Raw genomic sequence first — 19,435 nt, 5'->3', positions numbered from 1 at the left:
CCTAATGTGGGGGAACTGCTGCCTAGCTAATGTGGAGGGCTGCTGCCTAGCTAATGTGGAGAGGTGCTGCCTAGCTAATGTGGAGGGATGCTACCTAGCTAATGTGCAAGGCTGCTTCCTAGCTGATGTGGGGGAAGCTGCCTACCTAATGCAGGGGGGCTGCTTCCTAGATGATGTGGGGAACTGCTGCTTACCTAATATGGGGGACTTCTGCTGCTTACCTAATACGGCGGACTATCTACTATGTTCCTGCCTAGCTAATATGGGGTCTAACTACAAAGCTAATAGGGGGCTCCCTACTACCTACATAGCTTATATAGGGGTTTTCTTACAGGGGACAGCTATCTAGGGGATTTACCCACAGGGGCAACTGTCTCTGGTTGGCCCTACCTGAGTAGGTAGGGCCAAACTAGAGAGTTGCCCCTGTGGGTAAATCATCCAGATAGCGACCATCAGGTAGGGATTATCAGGTAGTTTCCCAGTCTGACACCTATGTGATGGGGAAAACACCTATGTGATGGGAGAAACTACATGATGAACCCTGTCTACCTACAGAAACAATCTAACTATCTATTGTGGGGGACCTACCAACTCTTCCCCCATCAAGGGGGGCATTATTACAGATTGGGACTTTATAGGTGTTGGAAAAGGGCAGAGCCTAAAATGTTTGTCTGGCAGGTTCTGCAGTTGTGGCTGGAAGAAATCATCATGACAGTCTGGACCAGAGGGAGAAAAAAAAAAAAAGGAAAAAGAACAACTTCACTTGATATAACTGTATGTAATCACTTATATGGTCTTTAGTAGTAATGACGGTGGTTGTTGTCAGGTGACAGACTGACATTATGTTATGTTAAAAATGTATTCCCATTCTGCATGTGCAGGCGTGGTGAGGGTGTGGTTAGAGGTGTGGCTGATGGTGTGGTTAGGTGTGTGGCTGGGGTCATGGTAAGAGGGCATGGCTTTCCCTATTTGCTATCGGCAAAAGTTGGGAGGTATGCGTTAACATCAGTATTTGTTCTATGCATATGTTAATTTAGTGTTTCTTCCTTGCATACATTACGTTAGTATTTGTTCCATGCAAACGTTACATTCTTTTTGTTCTATGCATTCGTTATGGCAGATTTTGTTCCATGTAGGCACCATTCAGCTAGTCACAGTATTGTTACTGTTACATTTTCTCATATAATCAGCATACAGGTCACAGGTAGTCAGCATACTACACACTCAGGATGGGATAAGTGTTGTGGACTTGTTCTTGTAAATCTAGTTCCTTTGCCATTCTCAGTGGGAATAATGGCAGTACTTTAAGTGCTCTAAATTTATGATTTTACCATTTGCCTACTTACAAGATATTACATTACAGCGGGGAACAAAAGTTTGGGCACCCCAGGTAAAAATTTTAATTAATGTGCATAAAGAAGCCAAGGAAAGATGGAAAAATCTCCAAAAGGCATCAAATTACAGATTAGACATTCCAAAATATGTCAACAAATGTTAGATTTTATTTCCATCATTTACACTTTGAAAATAACAGAAAGCAAAAAAATGTCATCTGCAAAGTTTGGGTACCCTGCATAGTTAATATCTTGTACTGCCCCCTTTGGCAAGTATCACAGCTTGTAAACGCTTTTTGTAGCCAGCCAAGAGTCTTTCATTTCTTGTTTTAGGTATCTTTGCCCATTCTTCCTTACAAAAGTCTTCCAGTTCTTTGAGATTTCTGGGCCGTCTGTCACGGACTGCTCTTTTAAGGTCTATCCATAGCTTTTCAATTATGTTGAGGTCAGGAGATTGTGAAGGCCATGGCAAAACCTTCAGTTTACGCCTCTTGATGTAATCCCCCATGGATTTTGAGGTGTGTTTAGGATCATTATCCATATGAAGAAGCCATCCTTTCTTTAACTTCAGCTTTTTTACAGATTGCATAAAGTTAGCATCCAAAATATGCTGAAATGTTATTGATTCCATTTTTTCTTCTACTCGTGAGATGTTCCCTGTGCCACTGGCTGCAATACAACCCCAAAGCATGATTGATCCACCACCATGCTAAACAGTTGGACAGAGGTTCTTTTCATTAAATTCTGTTCCCCTTCTTCTCCAAACGTACGTTTGCTCGTTCCGGCCAAAAAGTTCAATTTTAACCTCATCGGTCCACAGAACTTGTTTCCAAAATGCATCATGCTTGTCTATACGTTCATTTGCCATGTTCAAACGCAGATTTTTGTGGTGAGGACGTAGAAGAGGTTTTCTTCTGATGACTCTTCCATGAAGACCATATTTGTACAAGTATCTCTTTATAATCGAATAGTGTACCACAACTCCAGTGTCTGCCGGATCTTTCTGGAGGGATTGTGCAGTCAAACGTGGGTTTTGAATTGTTTTTCTCACAATCCTGCGAGCTGTTCTGTCTGATATTTTTCTTGGTCTTCCAGATCTTGTTTTAACTTCCACTGTTCCTGATGACAGCCATTTCTTAATTACATTCCGAACAGAGGATATTGACATCTGAAAGCATCTTCTTATAGCCTTCTCCAGCTTTGCAAGCATCAACTATTTTCAGTTTCAGATTTCTAGACAACTGCTTAGAAGAACCCATGGTGCTGATTGTTGGGGCAAGGTCAGATGAGTCTGGGCATTTAAAACCTTTGAGATTGACATCACCTGGTCTTCCCAGATGATGATTGAGAACAATCCATTACACTAGCAGGTCTCAGCTTTGCAAAGGGGGCAGTGCATGCTATAAATTCTGCAGGGTGCCCAAACTTTTGCAGATGCCATTTTTTTGTTTTCAATTATTTTGAAAGTGTAAATGATGGAAATAAAATCTAACTTTTATTGACATATTATAAGAATGTCTAATCTGTAATTTGATCCCTTTTGGAGATTTTTTCATCTTTCCTTGGCTTCTTTATGTATATTAACCCCTTAAGGACATAGGGCGTATCCATACGCCCCCGTTTCCAAGTCCTTAAGGACCTAGGGCGTATGGATACGCCCTGAGCATTTCCGGCCCCCGCCGCTAGCCGGAGGGGAGCCGGGGCCGGATGCCTGCTGAAATCGTTCAGTAGGCATCCCGGCATATCGCCCATGGGGGTCATTATGTCCCCCCATGTCGGCGATTGTCGCAGATCGCTGATGACTCGGAATTACTGGCTGATCGGGGCCGTCAGAGACAGCCATTGCCAGCAGGGGCCCCCCCCCAATATGAACGTACAGGGTACACTCACATGGGCGGAGGATTACAGTAAGTATCCGGCTGCAAGTTTGAGCTGCGGCAAATTTTCTGCCACAGCTCAAACTGCCAGCGAGAAACTACTGTGAACCCCCGCCCGTGCGACTGTACCCTAAAAACACTACACTACACTAACACAAAATAAAAAGTAAAAAACACTACATATGCACATACCCCTACACAGCCCCCCTCCCCTCCCCAATAAAAATGAAAAACGTCTGGTACGTCACTGTTTCCAAAACTGAGCCTCCAGCGGTTGCAAAACTACAACTCCCAGCATGCACTGATAGACCGTACATGCTGGGAGTTGTAGTTTTGCAACAGCTGGATGTCCCCCCCCCTCCAATGTGAACGTACAGGGTATACTCACATGGGCGAAGGTTTACAGTAAGTATCCGGCTGCAAGTTTGAGCTGCGGCAAATTTTCTGCCGCAGCTCAAGCTGCCAGCGAGAAACTACTGTGAACCCCCGCCCATGTGACTGTACCCTAAAAACACTACACAACACTAACACAAAATAAAATAAAAAGTAGAAAACACTACATATACACACACCCCTACACAGCCCCCCTCCCCTCCCCAATAAAAATGAAAAACGTCTGGTACGCCACTGTTTCCAGAACGGAGCATCCAGCAGTTGCAAAACAACTACTCCCAGTATTGCCAGATAGCCACTGACTGTCTAGGCATGCTGGGAGTTTTACAACAGCTGGAGGCACCCTGTTTGGGAATCACTGGCGTAGAATACCCCTATGTCCACCCCTATGCAAGTCCCTAATTTAGGCCTCAAATGCGCATGGCGCTCTCACTTTGGAGCCCTGTCGTATTTCAAGGCAACAGTTTAGGGCCACATATGGGGTATCGCCGTACTCGGGAGAAATTGTGTTACAAATTTTGGGGGGTATTTTCTGCTATTACCCTTTTTAAAAATGTTAAATTTTTGGGAAAACAAGCATTTTAGGTAAAAAAATATATATTTTTTCCATATACAAAAGTCATGAAACACCTGTGGGGTATAAAGGTTCACTTTACCCCTTGTTACGTTCCCTGAGGGGTCTAGTTTCCAAAATGGTATGCCATGTGTTTTTTTTTTTGCTGTTCTGGCACCATAGGGGCTTCCTAAATGCGGCATGCCCCAGAGCAAAATTTGCTTTCAAAAAGCCAAATGTGACTCCTTCTCTTCTGAGACCTATAGTGCGCCAGCAGAGCAATTTTCACCCCCATATGGGGTGTTTTCTGAATCGGGAGAAATTTGGTTTCAAATTTTGGGGGGTATTTTCTGCTATTACCCTTTTTAAAAATGTAAAATTTTTGGGAAACCAAGCATTTTAGGTAAAAATAAAAAAATGTTTTTACATATGCAAAAGTCGTGAAACACCTGTAGGGTATTAAGGTTCACTTTACCCCTTGTTACGTTCCCTGAGGGGTCTAGTTTCCAAAATGGTATGCCATGTGTTTTTTTTTTGCTGTTCTGGCACCATAGGGGCTTCCTAAATGCGGCATGCCCCAGAGCAAAATTTGCTTTCAAAAAGCCAAATGTGACTCCTTCTCTTCTGAGACCTATAGTGCGCCAGCAGAGCAATTTTCACCCCCATATGGGGTGTTTTCTGAATCGGGAGAAATTGGGTTTCAAATTTTGGGGGGTATTTTCTGCTATTACCCTTTTTAAAAATGTAAAATTTTTGGGAAACCAAGCATTTTAGGTAAAAATTAAAAAAATGTTTTTACATATGCAAAACTCGTGAATCACCTGTAGGGTATTAAGGTTCACTTTACCCCTTGTTAGGTTCCCTGAGGGGTCTAGTTTCCAAAATGGTATGCCATGTGTTTTTTTTGCTGTCCTGGCACCATAGGGGCTTCCTAAAGGTGACATGCCCCCCAAAAACCATTTGTCGCTCGTTCCCTTCTGAGCCCTCTACTGCGCCCACTGAACAATTAACATAGACATATGAGAAATGTGCTTACTCGAGAGAAATTGGGTTTAAAATACAAGTAAAAATTTTCTCCTTTTTACCTCTTGCAAAAATTCAAAAATTGGGTCTACAAGAACATGCGAGTGTAAAAAATGAAGATTTTGAATTTTCTCCTTCACTTTGCTGCTATTCCTGTGAAACACCTAAAGGGTTAATACACTTACTGAATGTCATTTTGAATACTTTGGGGGGTGCAGTTTTTATAATGGGGTCTTTTATGGGGTATTTCTAATATGAAGACCCTTCAAATCCACTTCAAAACTGAACTGGTCCCTGAACAATAGTGAGTTTGAAAATTTTTTGAAAAATTTCAAAATTGCTGATGAACTTTGAAGCCCTCTGGTGTCTTCCAAAAGTAAAAACTCATAAATTTTATGATGCAAACATAAAGTAGACATATTGTATATGTGAACCCCCCCAAAAAATTATCTTGAATATCCATTTTCCTTACAAGCAGAGAGCTTCAAAGTTAGAAAAATGCAAAATTTTCATTTTTTTCATCAAATTTTGGGATTTTTCACCAAGAAAGGATGCAAGTTACCATATAATTTTACCACTAAGTTAAAGTAGAATATGTCACGAAAAAACTATCTCGGAATCAGAATGATAACTAAAAGCATTCCAGAGTTATTAATGTTTAAAGTGACAGTGGTCAGATTTGCAAAAAACGCTCTGGTCCTTAAGGTGAAAAAGGGCTCGGTCCTTAAGGGGTTAATAAATTTTTTTACCTGGGGTGCCCAAACTTTTGATCTCTGCTGTATATTGGCATGCAAATTTGTTACAGTTAAAAGGGGGTATTCGGATCCTGGGTCAGCAATCATGCTTAAGTTCATTCGTAATTGTCATACAAAGGGGGCTCCCTATTCGATGTATACTACCAGGTGGGGTCAGGCCAGCATAAACTGCGCCATGGTACTTTTCAGTGAGAACGCTCGGCGGGTTGGTTGTTTCCTCTGCATCTTTAATCTCAAGCAGCTTATATCTTCCCATTATCTATTTATCAATGTACTTGGTTAGGTTTGGGGATGGGTCCAGAGTTTATCTTGGGTCACTTTCTAGTATTGGGGCCATTCTACAAGGAATTGTAGTTTTGCTGGAGGTACCCTGGTTAGTTAACACTGGTCTACTTCATGGAAGGGGACACAGGTGTGATTTAATGGGATGGCTGATGTGTGGGAGGTAGAAAAGGAACCTCACACTTACAGTACAAACAAGGAATCATGGGAATCACAGGAAAAAGCCATTTCACAAAAAAATAGCCAAAGCGTTATGGTTGACTTATAACCTAGCCATTTAGCTCCAAGACAAGCATGGATCCTCCCTAAGCATGTCCATTACTGTCTGGCAGGTAAGACCTTAAATCACCTTATGGTGGATAACCCCTTTAAGGTGTACTCCAGAAGGCGACCCAGGCACACCTCTAGTGACAGGTTTGATAGGTTTACATTTCACTCTCTATTGAATCCACAAGTATTAAGGTTGGATACAACCTGCATATACGGGAGGGGCTTGCTGCTATTAATAACTCGATGTACAGGTCAGGGGGCATGTTCAGACATCACGTTGTCCCACCCTTCTCCCTCCCTTATTCTTACATATTTCATCATTCTCACTCGGGGTATGCCCCCTTAAGGTGTATCCCCGATGGGAGCCTGGGCAAATTAATTAATTTTAGATGTGCATTCCTTATTTTACAGTTGCATAATTAAAATACCTTTGTATATAGCCGAGCATTTTCCAAAATTTTACTTTCTTCTCTTAAGCAGCTGTAAATTGTCAATGCCATTTGCACAGGATCCTCTTGAAATATATTCTACAAGATAAAATAAAAAAAACAATTAACTGAACAAAATCCACTAACTTTAAGAGGTTATGCAAGATTAGAAAAACGTAGCTGCGTTCTTCCAGAAATAGCGCCACTCTTGTCCTAAGTTTGTGTGTGGTACGGTGTGTGATCAATTCCATTGAAGTGAATTAAGCGAAGTTGTAATACCACACACAACCTAAGGGCAGGAGAGGTGTCTTTAGGGGAGAAAGCAGCTATGTTTCTCTAATATTGGATACCCCCTTTAACTCTAATGTATGGCTTAATAGGATTAACCCTTAAAGGGGTATTTCAGGCAAAAACATCGTATCCCCTATGGAAAGTATAGGGAATAAGATGTCTGATTGCGGGGGGCCCGGCCTCCCTGCAGCAGCCCGAATTCTATGCGTAGCTGCGCCTGCAGTTTCGGAAACTGCCGGGCTTTCTGAGACGGGGACGTGACATCACACCACGCCCCCTCAAGGCATTGCGGCCGTTATGCCCCTTACCATAGATATGAATGGAGGGGGCGTGGCGTGATGTCACGTCACGTCCCCGTCTTGGAAGCCCAGCGGTTTCCGAAACTGCAGACTTAGCTACGCATAGAATGCGGGCTGCTTTGGATAGGGGATAAGATGTTTTTGCCCGGAATACCCCTTTAATTACAGTGGGTATAACATAACAATTCAATACTGTGTACTGGTATGCAGAAGACCTCCAAAGTTGAGCAGCATGGGAACAAGAAATAAATAAAACAAAAAGTAATTACTGATGAAGCGTTTAGGACATGTTAAGGGAACATTTCTTTAGAAGAAAACCAATAGCTTTATGTTAAAGGACATCTGTCACCAGTATTAATTGCACTGACCTGTTGTACAGGTTTGTTGTGCGTGTGACACTGAAGACACTGATACAAGTCTATGCTGGGGTCTCAGTCCTGCTGCAATCCTGGTTCTTCTGTACATGCAAACGACCTGCTTGGTGCATGGGGGTGTTCCCAAGCTTCCCTGTGCACGGTGAAATCTGGCAGGCATCTTTCTATCAACACCTCCTCCCCTGTGCACAGCGTAGGAGGCGTTAATAGTAAGATGCTGTCCAGATATCACCATGCATGGGGAGCTTGGGACCGCCCCTTATACAAAATAGTCACACAATTTTTTTTTAGCAGAGACCACTTTTCAGTACTTATTTCATTATTTAGCAGGAGTACAATGTCCTTGCTGCCTGTGCATTAACACACTATGGCATACTTGTACACCCTGCAGGGTTAAGCAACTTCATAGAGGAAATTGTTGGCTACTATGATTACTCAGATATTTACTGCAAATGATGGGCATCGGCGATCCCACCGCTGTCCATCATTAACCCGGCAGATCATGGCGTCTAAAGTGTAAAATCATCCATTCTGAATAACCGAAGGCCCTTTTTGGACCCTGTGGTGTGATCGCGAGGGTCAGATAAGGTAAAATGGCAGTGGAGGGTCCGCTTACCTGACTCCGGGAGAGCCAAGCTGAATCAATGGATCGCCGATCTCACTATTCAATGCTATGCAAAAGCAAAGCATTGAACAGTGAATGCAAACTGACAATTGCATGTAAAAGTCCCCTAAATTAGATCAAAAAGTTCCATCAAAATAAAAAATAAAAACTACAGATCACAGCACAAAAAATTATCCCTCATACATTCCTATATACATAAAATAAAAAAGGTACATGGGTCAGAAAAGGACAATTTTAGTAATAGTGATTTTGTAATCAAAAAAGTTCGATTAAAAAGCTATATAAATTGGGTATTGTTTAAACTCCTTAAGGACCAGGCCAATTTTCACTGTAGGACCAGAGAGTTTCTTGCACATATGACCACTGTCACTTTAAGCATTAGTAACTCTGGGATGCTCTTACCTTTCATTCTGATTCCGAGAGAGTTTTTTTCATGACATATTCTACTTTATGTTAGTGGTAAATTTTTGTCGATACTTTTTTGTCGATCATTTCTTGGGGGAAAATTCCAAAATTTTATGAAAATTTTGTATTTTTCTAACTTTGAAGCTCTCTGCTTGTAAGGAAAATAGACATTCCAAATAAATTACATTTTATGTGTGCATCATAAATTTGCCATGTTTTTACTTTTGGAAGACATCAAAGAGCTTCAAAGTTCAGCATCAATTTTCCAATTTTTCACAAAATTTTCAAAATCTGAATTTTTCATGGACCAGTTCAGGTTTGAAGTGGATTTGAAGGGTCTTCATATTAGAAATACCCCCCAAAAAAACATTATAAAAACTGCACCCTTCAAAGTATTCAAAATGACATTCAGTAAGTGTGATAATACTTTAGGTGTTTCACAGGAACAGCAGCAAAGTGAAGGAGAAAATTCAAAATCTTCATTTTTTACACTCGCATGTTCTTTTAGACAAAATTTTTTAATTTTTACAAGGGGTAAAAGGAGAAAAATCCTCTAAAAATATGTAACCCAATTTCTCTTAAGTAAGGAAATACCTCATATGTGTATGTCAAGTGTTCGGCGGGCGCAGTAGAGGGCTCAGAAGGGAAGGAGCGACAATGGAATTTTGGAGAGTGAGTTTTTCTGAAATGGTTTTTGGGGGGCATGTCACATTTACGAAGCCCCTATGGTCCAGAACAGCAGAAAACCTCCAACATGGCATACAATTTTGTAAACCATACCCCTAAAAGCACATAACAAGGGGTCCACAGGTGTTTGACGACTTTTCGTTAAAGTCGGATGCGTAAATGAAAAAAAAATGTTTTCACTAAAGTGCAGTTTTTTTTCCCAAATTTACCATTTTTACAAAGGATAATGGGAGAAAATGCCCCCCAAAATTTGTAACCCCATCTCTTCTGAGAATTGAAACACCCCATGTTAGGACGTACAATGCTCTGCGGGCGAACTACAATGGTCAAATTTAGCTGAAATGGTTTTGGGGGGGCCATGTCGCATTTAGGAAGCCCCTATGGTGCCAGAACAGCAAAAAAAAAAACACATGGCATACTATTTTGGAAACTACACCCCTCAAGGAACATAACAAGGGGTACAGGGAGCCTTAACACCTCACAGGTGTTTGACAACTTTTTGTTAAAGTTGGATGTGTAAAAGAAAAAAGAATTTTTTTTCACTAAAATGCTGTTTTTTCCCCAAATTTTACATTTTTACAAGGGGTAATAGGAGAAAATTACCCCAAAATTTGTAACCCCATTTCTTCTGAGTATGGAAATACCCCATGTGTGGACGTCAAGTGCTCTGCTGGTGCACTACAATGCTCAGAAGAGGAGGATCGCCACTGAGCTTTTGGAAAGAGAATTTGTTTGGAATGGAAGTCAGGGTCCATGTGTGTTTACACAGCCCCCCGTGGTGCCAGCAGAGTGGACACCCCACATGTGACCCCATTTTGGAAACTACACCCCTCACAGAATCTAATAAGGGATGCATTGAGCATTTACACCCCACTGGCGTTTGACAGATCTTTGGAACAGTGGGCTGAGCAAATGAAAAATTACGTTTTTCATGTGGGGCGTAAATGCTCACTGCACACCTTATTACATTACATGAGGGGTGTAGTTTCCAAAATGGGGTCACATGTGGGGGGGGGGTCCATTGTTTTGGCACTAAGGGGGCTTTGTAAACACACGTGGCCTTCAATTCCGGACAAATTACCGTATTTATCGGCATATAACACGCATTTTTTTGGCTAAAATTTTTAGCCTAAAGTCTATCTGCATGTTATACGCCGATAAGCCGCTGCAGTTCAATGATTTAAAGCGGGCGCTTTAAATCAATGAACTGCAGTGGCTTTTGCAGGTCCAGAGACCTGCCGTCGCTGCCCGATTCTCTGCCCCTGCCTATCCTAGGGTCCAGAGACTGCCGGCGCCACTGCCATTGCCTCCCCCATCCCCGGTCTTTCTGCCCCCGCAGAAGCCTCCAGGAAAGGCAGGGGAGAGAGGCCGTCGCTGCCCGCGTCTCTCCCCCTGCCTTTCCTGGGGTCTAGAGCCCTGCTGCAGCCGCTTCTCTCCCCCTGGCTATCGGCGCTGCTGCCCCATTGCTTCCCCCATCCCCGGTTTTATAATTACCTGTTGCCGGGGTCGGGTCCGCACTGCTTCTGGCTCCGGTGTCGCGTCTCCTGCGTTGTTGCTATGCCCTGCGCTACGCAATGACAAGTGACGTCGCATTGAAGACCCCGCACCGCACACCGCCCCCACCGCCGCATCCCCCCAGCCATCCCCCTCTACCCCCGCACTGCCGCTGCCCCCCAGCCATCCCCCCCCTACCCCCGCACCGCCCCCACCGCCGCTGACCCATTGCCTCCCCTATCCCCGGTTTTATAATTACCTGTTCCCGGGGTCCGGGGTCCGCGTTACTTCTGGCTCCCGTCCTGAGCTGTCACTGTGCACACTGACGTGACGTTGAGGACGTCACTGCGCTGCGCAGCCCACAGCATAACGCACGACGCAGCAGGAGCCAGAAGTAGCGCGGGCCCCAGACCCGGGAACAGGTAATTATAAAACCAGGGATAGGGGAGGCAATGGGGGCGGCGTGCGGTGGGGGGACGGCGTGCGGTGCGGTGGGGGTGGTGGTCTCTAAACTAGGGATCGACCGATATTCACGATTTTTGACGTTATCGGTATCGGAAATTACCTTGCCGATAATCCAATAATGTCCCGCCCCCTGCCCCGCCCCCACCGCACCGGTAATCGGTCGATCCCTAGTTTAGAGACCACTGCACAGTGATCTCCAAATGTGGCCCTCCAGATGTTGCAAAACTACAAATCCCAGCATGCCCAGACAGCAAACTGCTGTGTGGGCATGCTAGGAGTTGTAGTTTTGCAAGATCTAGAGGGCCACAGTTTAGAGACCAATGCACAGTGATATCCAAACTGCAGCCCTCCAGCTGTTGCAAACAGCTGTCTAGGCATGCTGGGAGTTGTAGTTTTGCAACATCTGGAGGGCTACAGTTTAGAGACCACTGTATAGTGGTCTCAATCTGTAGCCCTTCAGATGTTGCTAGGCTACTCACCTGCTTCAGGATCCAGGGAGCCGCATCGTCGTCCTCTGCTGCCACCGATCCCCACCGCGGATAGTTGCCGCCGCCGATGGATAAGTGGACCTCCGGCGCCGGTCACCTTCGGTTTCCCTGTTCTGCCCGGCCTATTGTGGGTGGGCAGAACGGGGAAACCGAAAGTTAACCCCACTACCCCCGTGCTTATAGACGACCAATAGCAGGGATAGGAGGGGTGGCACCCCTGCCACCTCACTCTTATCCCTTTCCGGGTCACCATAGACCTGTATGACCCGGAATTGCGCAAATCGCCAGTATGAATTCACCGACATGGGGGGGGTTGTTCTTAAGACTCCCCTGCCCATTTGCATGGGGTGCCTGCTGATCGATATCAGCAGTCGCTCCGGACCGGTCCCCGCCCGGCAGGGAACGAAATTCCCACTGACATCCTTAAATACCAGTGAGCTTAGATGTATGCGTACGTCCTTGGTCCTTAAGGGGTTAATTGAACTGACCAACAGAATAAAGAGAACATGTAATTCTTCTATATAGTGCACTGCATAAAAAAAAAAAAAAAAAAAAAAAGTTGCAAATTGAAAATTTCCTGTGTCCTTGAGGTCAAAATGGGCTATGACCTTAAAGGGGTATTCCAGGAAAAAACTTTTTTTTATATATATCAACTGGTTCCAGAAAGTTAAACAGATTTGTAAATTACTTCTATTAAAAAATCTTAATCCTTTCAGTACTTATGAGCTTCTGAAGTTAAGGTTGTTCTTTTCTGTCTAAGTAATCTCTGATGACACGTGTCTCGGGAAACGCCCAGTTTAGAAGCAAATTCCCATAGCAAACCTCTTCTAAACTAAACTGGGCGGTTCCCGAGACATGTGTCAACAGAGATTACTTAGACAGAAAAGAACAACCTAAACTTCAGAAGGTCATAAGTACTGAAAGGATTAAGATTTTTTAATAGAAGTAATTTACAAATCTGTTTAACTTTCTGGAGCCAGTTGATATATATAAAAAAAAAAGTTTTTTCCTGGATAACCCCTTTAAGAAGTTAAAGTGTAACTGTGATTTCAAACACAATCACTGACAGAAGTTTTGACACTATTACTAACTGTAGCGATACAGCAAAAATTGGATGCAAAACACTATATTGCAAGCATAATAATAGGTGGCTGTCATATGGACTAATTTATTTTATTCTATTATTTATTTTCTATTGCATTTTATTAATATTGTATATCTATATTGCATATTTGGATAGTCCACAGCAATGGCCCTGCTTGGACTGTTCCGCGTAAACAGTTTTATAAAATAAATGCTATTTTAATTACTATCTATACAACTGGTCTATTCTAATTTTACATATATATTCTTTCACATCATTCTTGACACAAACACACTGTATACCTTGACACGTAGGGTTACATGGAACACAGAAACCTCAGAATATATACTGATTATAGTGCGAGCCCCCCAACCGTCTTTTATAGTCATTTTAAACAGCTGCATAAATCAATAGTACAAGTTAATATGGGAAACTGTTATCTGTCCCATCAAAGACATATGCTTTGCTTTATTCTGTACTTACAAGGCTGCTTCTCCCCCCCCCCCCCCCCCCCTTACTTCCTATCTGCTCATTACTGTACTAAGGAAAATACATCAGCAGAGTGAAGAAAGGTTTTCAGCTGCACTGGAATCAGTTACACTGCCAGTTACACAGTTACACAGTTAAAAGGATTTCCCATAATGTACCGCGTTTCACGGTCACCCGCTTCCTCAGGCATGAGGAAGCGGGTGACCGTGAAACGCATTGCATTATGGGAAATAAATCCTTTTAACTTCTTATCTGGTCTCAGCGCTTCCATTGATCCCGCTCTGCTACCTGGAGATTGCTTGTTTTTATCGTGATTTTATTTCAGCGGGACGAAGCTGCAGAGACCCTTTGATGATACGCCCTGTTCCATTGTTGTACTTGGTTGGAGTACAACTTCATGTGGTAAGCGCAATTCACACTTCGCGTTACCAACTCACCTTTGGTGTTACACTATGGAGCGCATCCGTTTGTGCTTTTTTATTTCAAACTCATAGAAGGACATTTATAATCATTGCTTTGGCAAGCAAGTTCTGTAATAATTTTTTTTTTTTTTGCTTTGGTTTTGCATATGTGTGACATATTTATCATACTATCACAGGGAGTTGATAAATTTGCCTACACGGTGGGCTGTTTGGGCATGTTGGGATTTGTAGTTTTGCCACAGTTTGGAGATTACTGTTCTGTGATCTCTAAACTGTGGTCCTCCAAATCTTGCATAACTACAACTCCAAGCATGCATGAACAGCAAACGGCTGCCTGGGCATGCTGGGAGTTGTAGTTGCGCACCTCCAGCTGTTGCATAACTACAACTCCCACCATGCCCTTTGGCAATCAGTGCCACATGCTGGGATCTGAAGAAGGGGGTGGCTCCCCCGAAACGCGTAATCTGTATTTTATTGTTTTTACTACAATAAACCTTCCAGTGTTTTGTACTATTACCACTACATCTCTGGTCTGGTTTACTTCGTGGGAATCTGCAGCGCCTATTGGGGTCTTGTTGTTCTACCTGCCTAAAGTTTCATCAGGATTGGTTGTCTTTCCTCCCCTGTGACCTCCGGCTTGGCAGCAGTCCTACCATCTTTGCTACTTCTGGAAACCCCATTGTGGGTTGACACGCAAGTTTTTACTTGCTCTCAGGTGAGCAGCCACTACCTAGGGGTGTGTCTTAACCGACCCCCAATTTTTCATGTTGCTTACCCATACGGTATCACACGAGGCGCCTCCCTCCGGTCTCTCCTTTTTCTCTTTTACAGGCCATGCTGGGAGTTGTCGTTTTTTAACAGCTGGAGGCACACCACTGGTTGGAAAATACTGTGTTCGGTAACAGTGTTGGGTCTATAATATTCTGATATATTGATCGCTATATCTATACTCATATGCCTTTATTAAATCCTATATGCTATTGCTACATATTGCAGAAGAACTTTGTTTTCCTTAATTCAAAGCATTTCAGCTTGCTCTTTGCCCGTAATTAAGACTAGAACCTTGAGATGGAGTCTGTGGATACAAGAAGTCTAAACATTGGGCTTTGTGGAAGGATGGAAAAATATCATGCTAGAGACCTTGCAGCATAAGTGACTTATGCTACGCCATGCTCAAATGACCAATCAGCATATAACACGATGATTTGATGCATAGTTTTACCCTCCCCTTTTTGTCAGATTGTAAAAACTAATGTGATTTCCGGATAATAAATAGAACTCCCTGGAGTCAGTACCGAGGAGGGAATTTATGCCAACATTGTCTGGTGTGAATTTGCTTGTGTCGACACTTGGCAAAATAGCACAGCGGCAGTCACTCACAGTTTAAGGCCTAAAATTAGGGCATCCTTAACAACAGAACCTAACTCAAGGTTTTCCAAACAGTGTACCTCCAGCTGTTGCAAAAGTACATGCACGGACTGTCAGTGCATGCTGGGAGTTGCAGTTTTGCAACAGCTGGAGGTTTTCACCCCCACAGTGTACATTCACACGGGCAGGGGTTTACAGTGAGTTTCCTGCTTCAAGTTTGAGCTGTGGCAAATTTTCCTAGAGGGAAACACGCCGTAAATCCTGCCTGTGTGAATGTACCCTAAAAATACTACACTACACAAAATAAAGGGTAAACACTACATATACAAACCCTTAAACTGCCCCGCCAGTAAAAATAAAAAAAAAGTCTAGTACGGCATTTTTTACAATACGGAGCCTCCAGCTGTTGCAAAACAACTCACAGTATTGCCGGATAGCCACTGACTGCTTAGCAACAGCTGGAGGCACCCTGTTTGGGAATCACTTGGGAAGAGGCAGAGGCAATTGTAACGTTTGCATCCAGGTCAACCCCTATGCAAATCCCTAATTTGGCGCTCTCTCACTTCTCTCAACGCAACAGTTTAGGGCGACATATGAGGTATTTCCGTACTCGGGAGCAATTGCGTTACAAATTTTGGGAGTCTACACCAGCCTGTTAGTGTAAGAACTAAAATTTTTGACACTAACATGCTGGTGTTGCCCCATACTTTTCATTTTCACAAGAGGTAAAAGGTAAAAAAAAATACCTCCAAAATTTGCAAGGCAATTTCTCCTGAGTACAGAAACATCCCATATGTGGCATATGTGGACGTAAAGTGCTCTGCGGGCACACAACAGGGCTCAGAAGTGAGAGCGCACTATGTACATTTGAGGCCTAAATTGGTGATCTGCACAGGGGTGGCTGATTTTACAGTGGTTCTGACATAAACGTAAAAAAAAAAAAAAATACCCACATTTGACCACATTTTGGAAACTACACCCCTCACGAAACGTAATAAGGGGTAAAGTGACACCCCAGAGGTGTTTGACGAATTTTCGTTAATTTGGATGTGAAAATGAAAAAATAAAATAAAAATTTCACTAAAATACTGGTGTTACCCTAAATTTTTCATTTTCACAATGGAAAATAGGAAAAAAAGCCCCCCAAAATCTGTAACACCATTTTTTCTAAGTATGCAAATACCCAATATGTGGATGTAAAGTGCTCTGCAGGCGCACTAAAATGCTCAGAATATAAGGAGCGCCATTGGGCTTTTGGAGAGAGAATGGGCCTCATTTACTAAGCTGAAACCCACCAGTTTTTGTCTGGTTATTTTGTCTGAGACATGTCAGAGACATGTCTGCGCCAGTGTGTGACAGTGTGCGTCTGAAAAATCCGACAAACCCGAAAACGGGGCGTGGTCTGTCGTAAAAGGGGGTGTGGTCGGCCAAAAATGGGCGTGGTTCCACAACCCTGACCGATTTACTATGGAATTCACAGAAAATCCTGAGGGTAAATGGCTGGAAATATCGACCTAGAAAAAGCTGGTCAGAAAATGTTCCCGACTTTTCCCAATAGTGAATAGAGAGGAATCCTGCATGTCTGAAACAACTTTTCCCACTAGTAAAAACCCGAAACTCTTTGTAAATGAGGCCCAATTTGTCTGGAATTGAAGGCCATATGCATTTGCAAAGCCCCCATGGTGCCATAACAGTGGCAATTTTTCCTTTTCACAACCCACTGTTCCAAAGATCTGTCAAACACCAGTGGAGTGTAAATGCTCAATACACCCCTTATTACATTCCGTGAGGGGTGTAGTTTCCAAAATGGGGTCCCATGTGGGGGGGGGGGGGGGGGGTAATCAGCTGCATTGGCACCATGGAGGCTTTGTAAATGCACATGGCCCCGGGGTAAAATCAGCATTCAATTGAAAAATAATCAAATTTTTCATTTTCACGTCCAATTTTAAAATGAAAGTAAAGTTAAAATTTGTCAAAAACCTGTGGGCTGTTAAGACTCACTGTACCCCTCGTTACGTTCCTTAAGGGGGGTCGTTTTATTTTTTTGTTTTTTTTGCTGTTCTGGCACCATGGGGGCTTCCTAAATGCAACATGCCCCCCAAAAACCATTTCAGCAAATTTCACTCTTCCATTGTCGCTCCTTCCCTTCTGAGCCCTGTAGTGCACCCAAAGAGCACTTTACATCCACATATGAGGTATTTCATTATTCGAGAGAAAAGAAGTTAAATATTTTGGGGGACATTTTCTCCTATAACCCCTTGTGAAAATGAGAAATTCGGGATAACACCAACATTTTAGTGAAAAAAATTTAAATTTTAATTTTCACGTCCCACTTTAACGAAAGTCTGTGAAGCACCTGTAGGACCTTTGATAAATTAGGAGCACAATAGACAGGAGACTACCACATACGCTGGTCTATAAGCATACCCAGAATAGACTAGATTAGTAAATGTCCCCCAATAGATCTACTTTATGTTGGCATCATAAAGTTGACATGTTTTTATTTTTTGAAGACATTTGAGGGTTTCAAAAGTATAGCAGCAATTTTCACGAAAATTTAAAAATCTGAATTTTTCAGGGACCAGTTAAGTTGGAAGTGGAATTGAGAGGCCTTTCTGTGAGAAATACCCCATAAATGACCCCATTATAGAAACTACACCCCTCAAAGTATTCATAATGACATTCAGAAAGTTTGTTAACCTTTAGGTGTTTCACAAGAATAGCAGCAAAGTGGAGGCGAAAAATAAAAATCAGCATTTTTTACACTAACATATTCTTGAAGCCCCCCAAAATATGTAGCCCAATTTCTCTTGAGTATGGAAATACCTCATATGTTGACATAAAGTGCTCTGTGGGCTCACAACATGGCTTCAAGAGGGAAAGAGCAACTGTGGGATTTTTTTAAACAAATTTTGCTGTCATGGTTTTTTGGGGGCCATGTTCCATTTAGGAAGCCCCCATGGTGCCAGAACAGCAAAAAAAAAAAAAAAAAAAAAAAAACACACATGGCATACTATTCTGGAAACTAGACCACTCAAGGAACGTAACAAGTTGTATAGTGAGCCTCAACACCTCAAAGGTGTTTGACGACTTTGCGTTGAAGTTGGACGTCAAAATGAAAATTTTTATTTTTAACCCTAAAATGACGGTGTTACCCCAAATTTTTCTTTTTCACAAGGGGTAATAGGAGAAAAAATGGACCACAAAATTTAAAGCCCAATTTCTCCCGATTAAGAAAACACCCCAAATGTAAACTACAGGTCTCAGAACAGAAGGCGCGCCATTGGACTTTTGGAGAGCGAATTTTGCTTAAATTGAAGTCGGGGGCCATGTGCATTTACAAACCTCCCATGGTGCCAGAACAGCAGAAACCCCCCATATTTGACACTATTTTGGAAACTACACCCCTCCAGGAACCTAACAAGGGATACAGTGAGTACTTACACCTCACAGGTTTTTTGAACAGTGGGCCGTAAAAGTGAAAATTTTGATTTCTTGCACTATATTGATAGTGTTACCCCAAATGTTTCATTTTCACATTGGGTAATAGGTTCAATGGCCCCCAAAATTTGTAGTGCAATTTCGCCTGAAAAAGAAAATACCCCATATGTGAATGTAAAGTGCTCTGCAGTCGCACTGCAATGCTGAGAATAGAAGTAGCGCCATTGGACTTTTGGAGTGAACAGTTTGTTGGAATTGAGGTCGGGGGCCATGTGCGTGCACAAAGCCCCCATTGCGCAAGAACAGCAGTAACCCCACACATGTGACCCCACTTTAGAAACGACATCCCTCAAAGAACGTAACAAGGGTTATAGTGAGTACTTACACCTCAAGTTTTTTGAACAGTGGGCCGTAAAAGTGAAAGAATTGATTTAAACACTGAATTGCTGGTATTAACCAAAAATTAATAAGTTGTAAGAGAAAAAAGGCTCAACAAAATTTGTAACCCAATTTCTTCGGAATAAGAAAATACCCCATATAAGGCAGTAAAGCACTATGCGGGTGCAAAACAGGGCTTAGGAGTGAGAC

General features: G+C 42.7%; 1 protein-coding gene across 5 annotated transcripts in view; it reads right to left on the bottom strand.

Moving 5' to 3' along the window:
* STAT1 (signal transducer and activator of transcription 1) overlaps positions 1-19,435 on the bottom strand; it is a 1,320,138-nt gene that overhangs the window by 1,162,944 nt on the left and 137,759 nt on the right. For 4 of the 5 annotated variants that reach the window (XM_056535944.1, XM_056535945.1, XM_056535942.1 and 1 more), the window contains one exon: positions 6,916-7,014. The exons of the other annotated variant lie outside the window; for it this stretch is intronic. In XM_056535944.1, the coding sequence (XP_056391919.1) occupies positions 6,916-7,014 (99 nt within the window). The remainder of the gene's footprint in view (positions 1-6,915; positions 7,015-19,435) is intronic. 5 annotated transcript variants of the gene reach the window in all.

This window comes from Hyla sarda, chromosome 8 (genome assembly GCF_029499605.1).
Source record: "Hyla sarda isolate aHylSar1 chromosome 8, aHylSar1.hap1, whole genome shotgun sequence".
In the NCBI taxonomy this organism is placed as follows: domain Eukaryota; kingdom Metazoa; phylum Chordata; class Amphibia; order Anura; family Hylidae; genus Hyla; species Hyla sarda.
The sequence above is the reverse complement of the archived record's forward strand: the minus strand, read 5'-3'. Positions and strand labels throughout refer to the sequence as shown.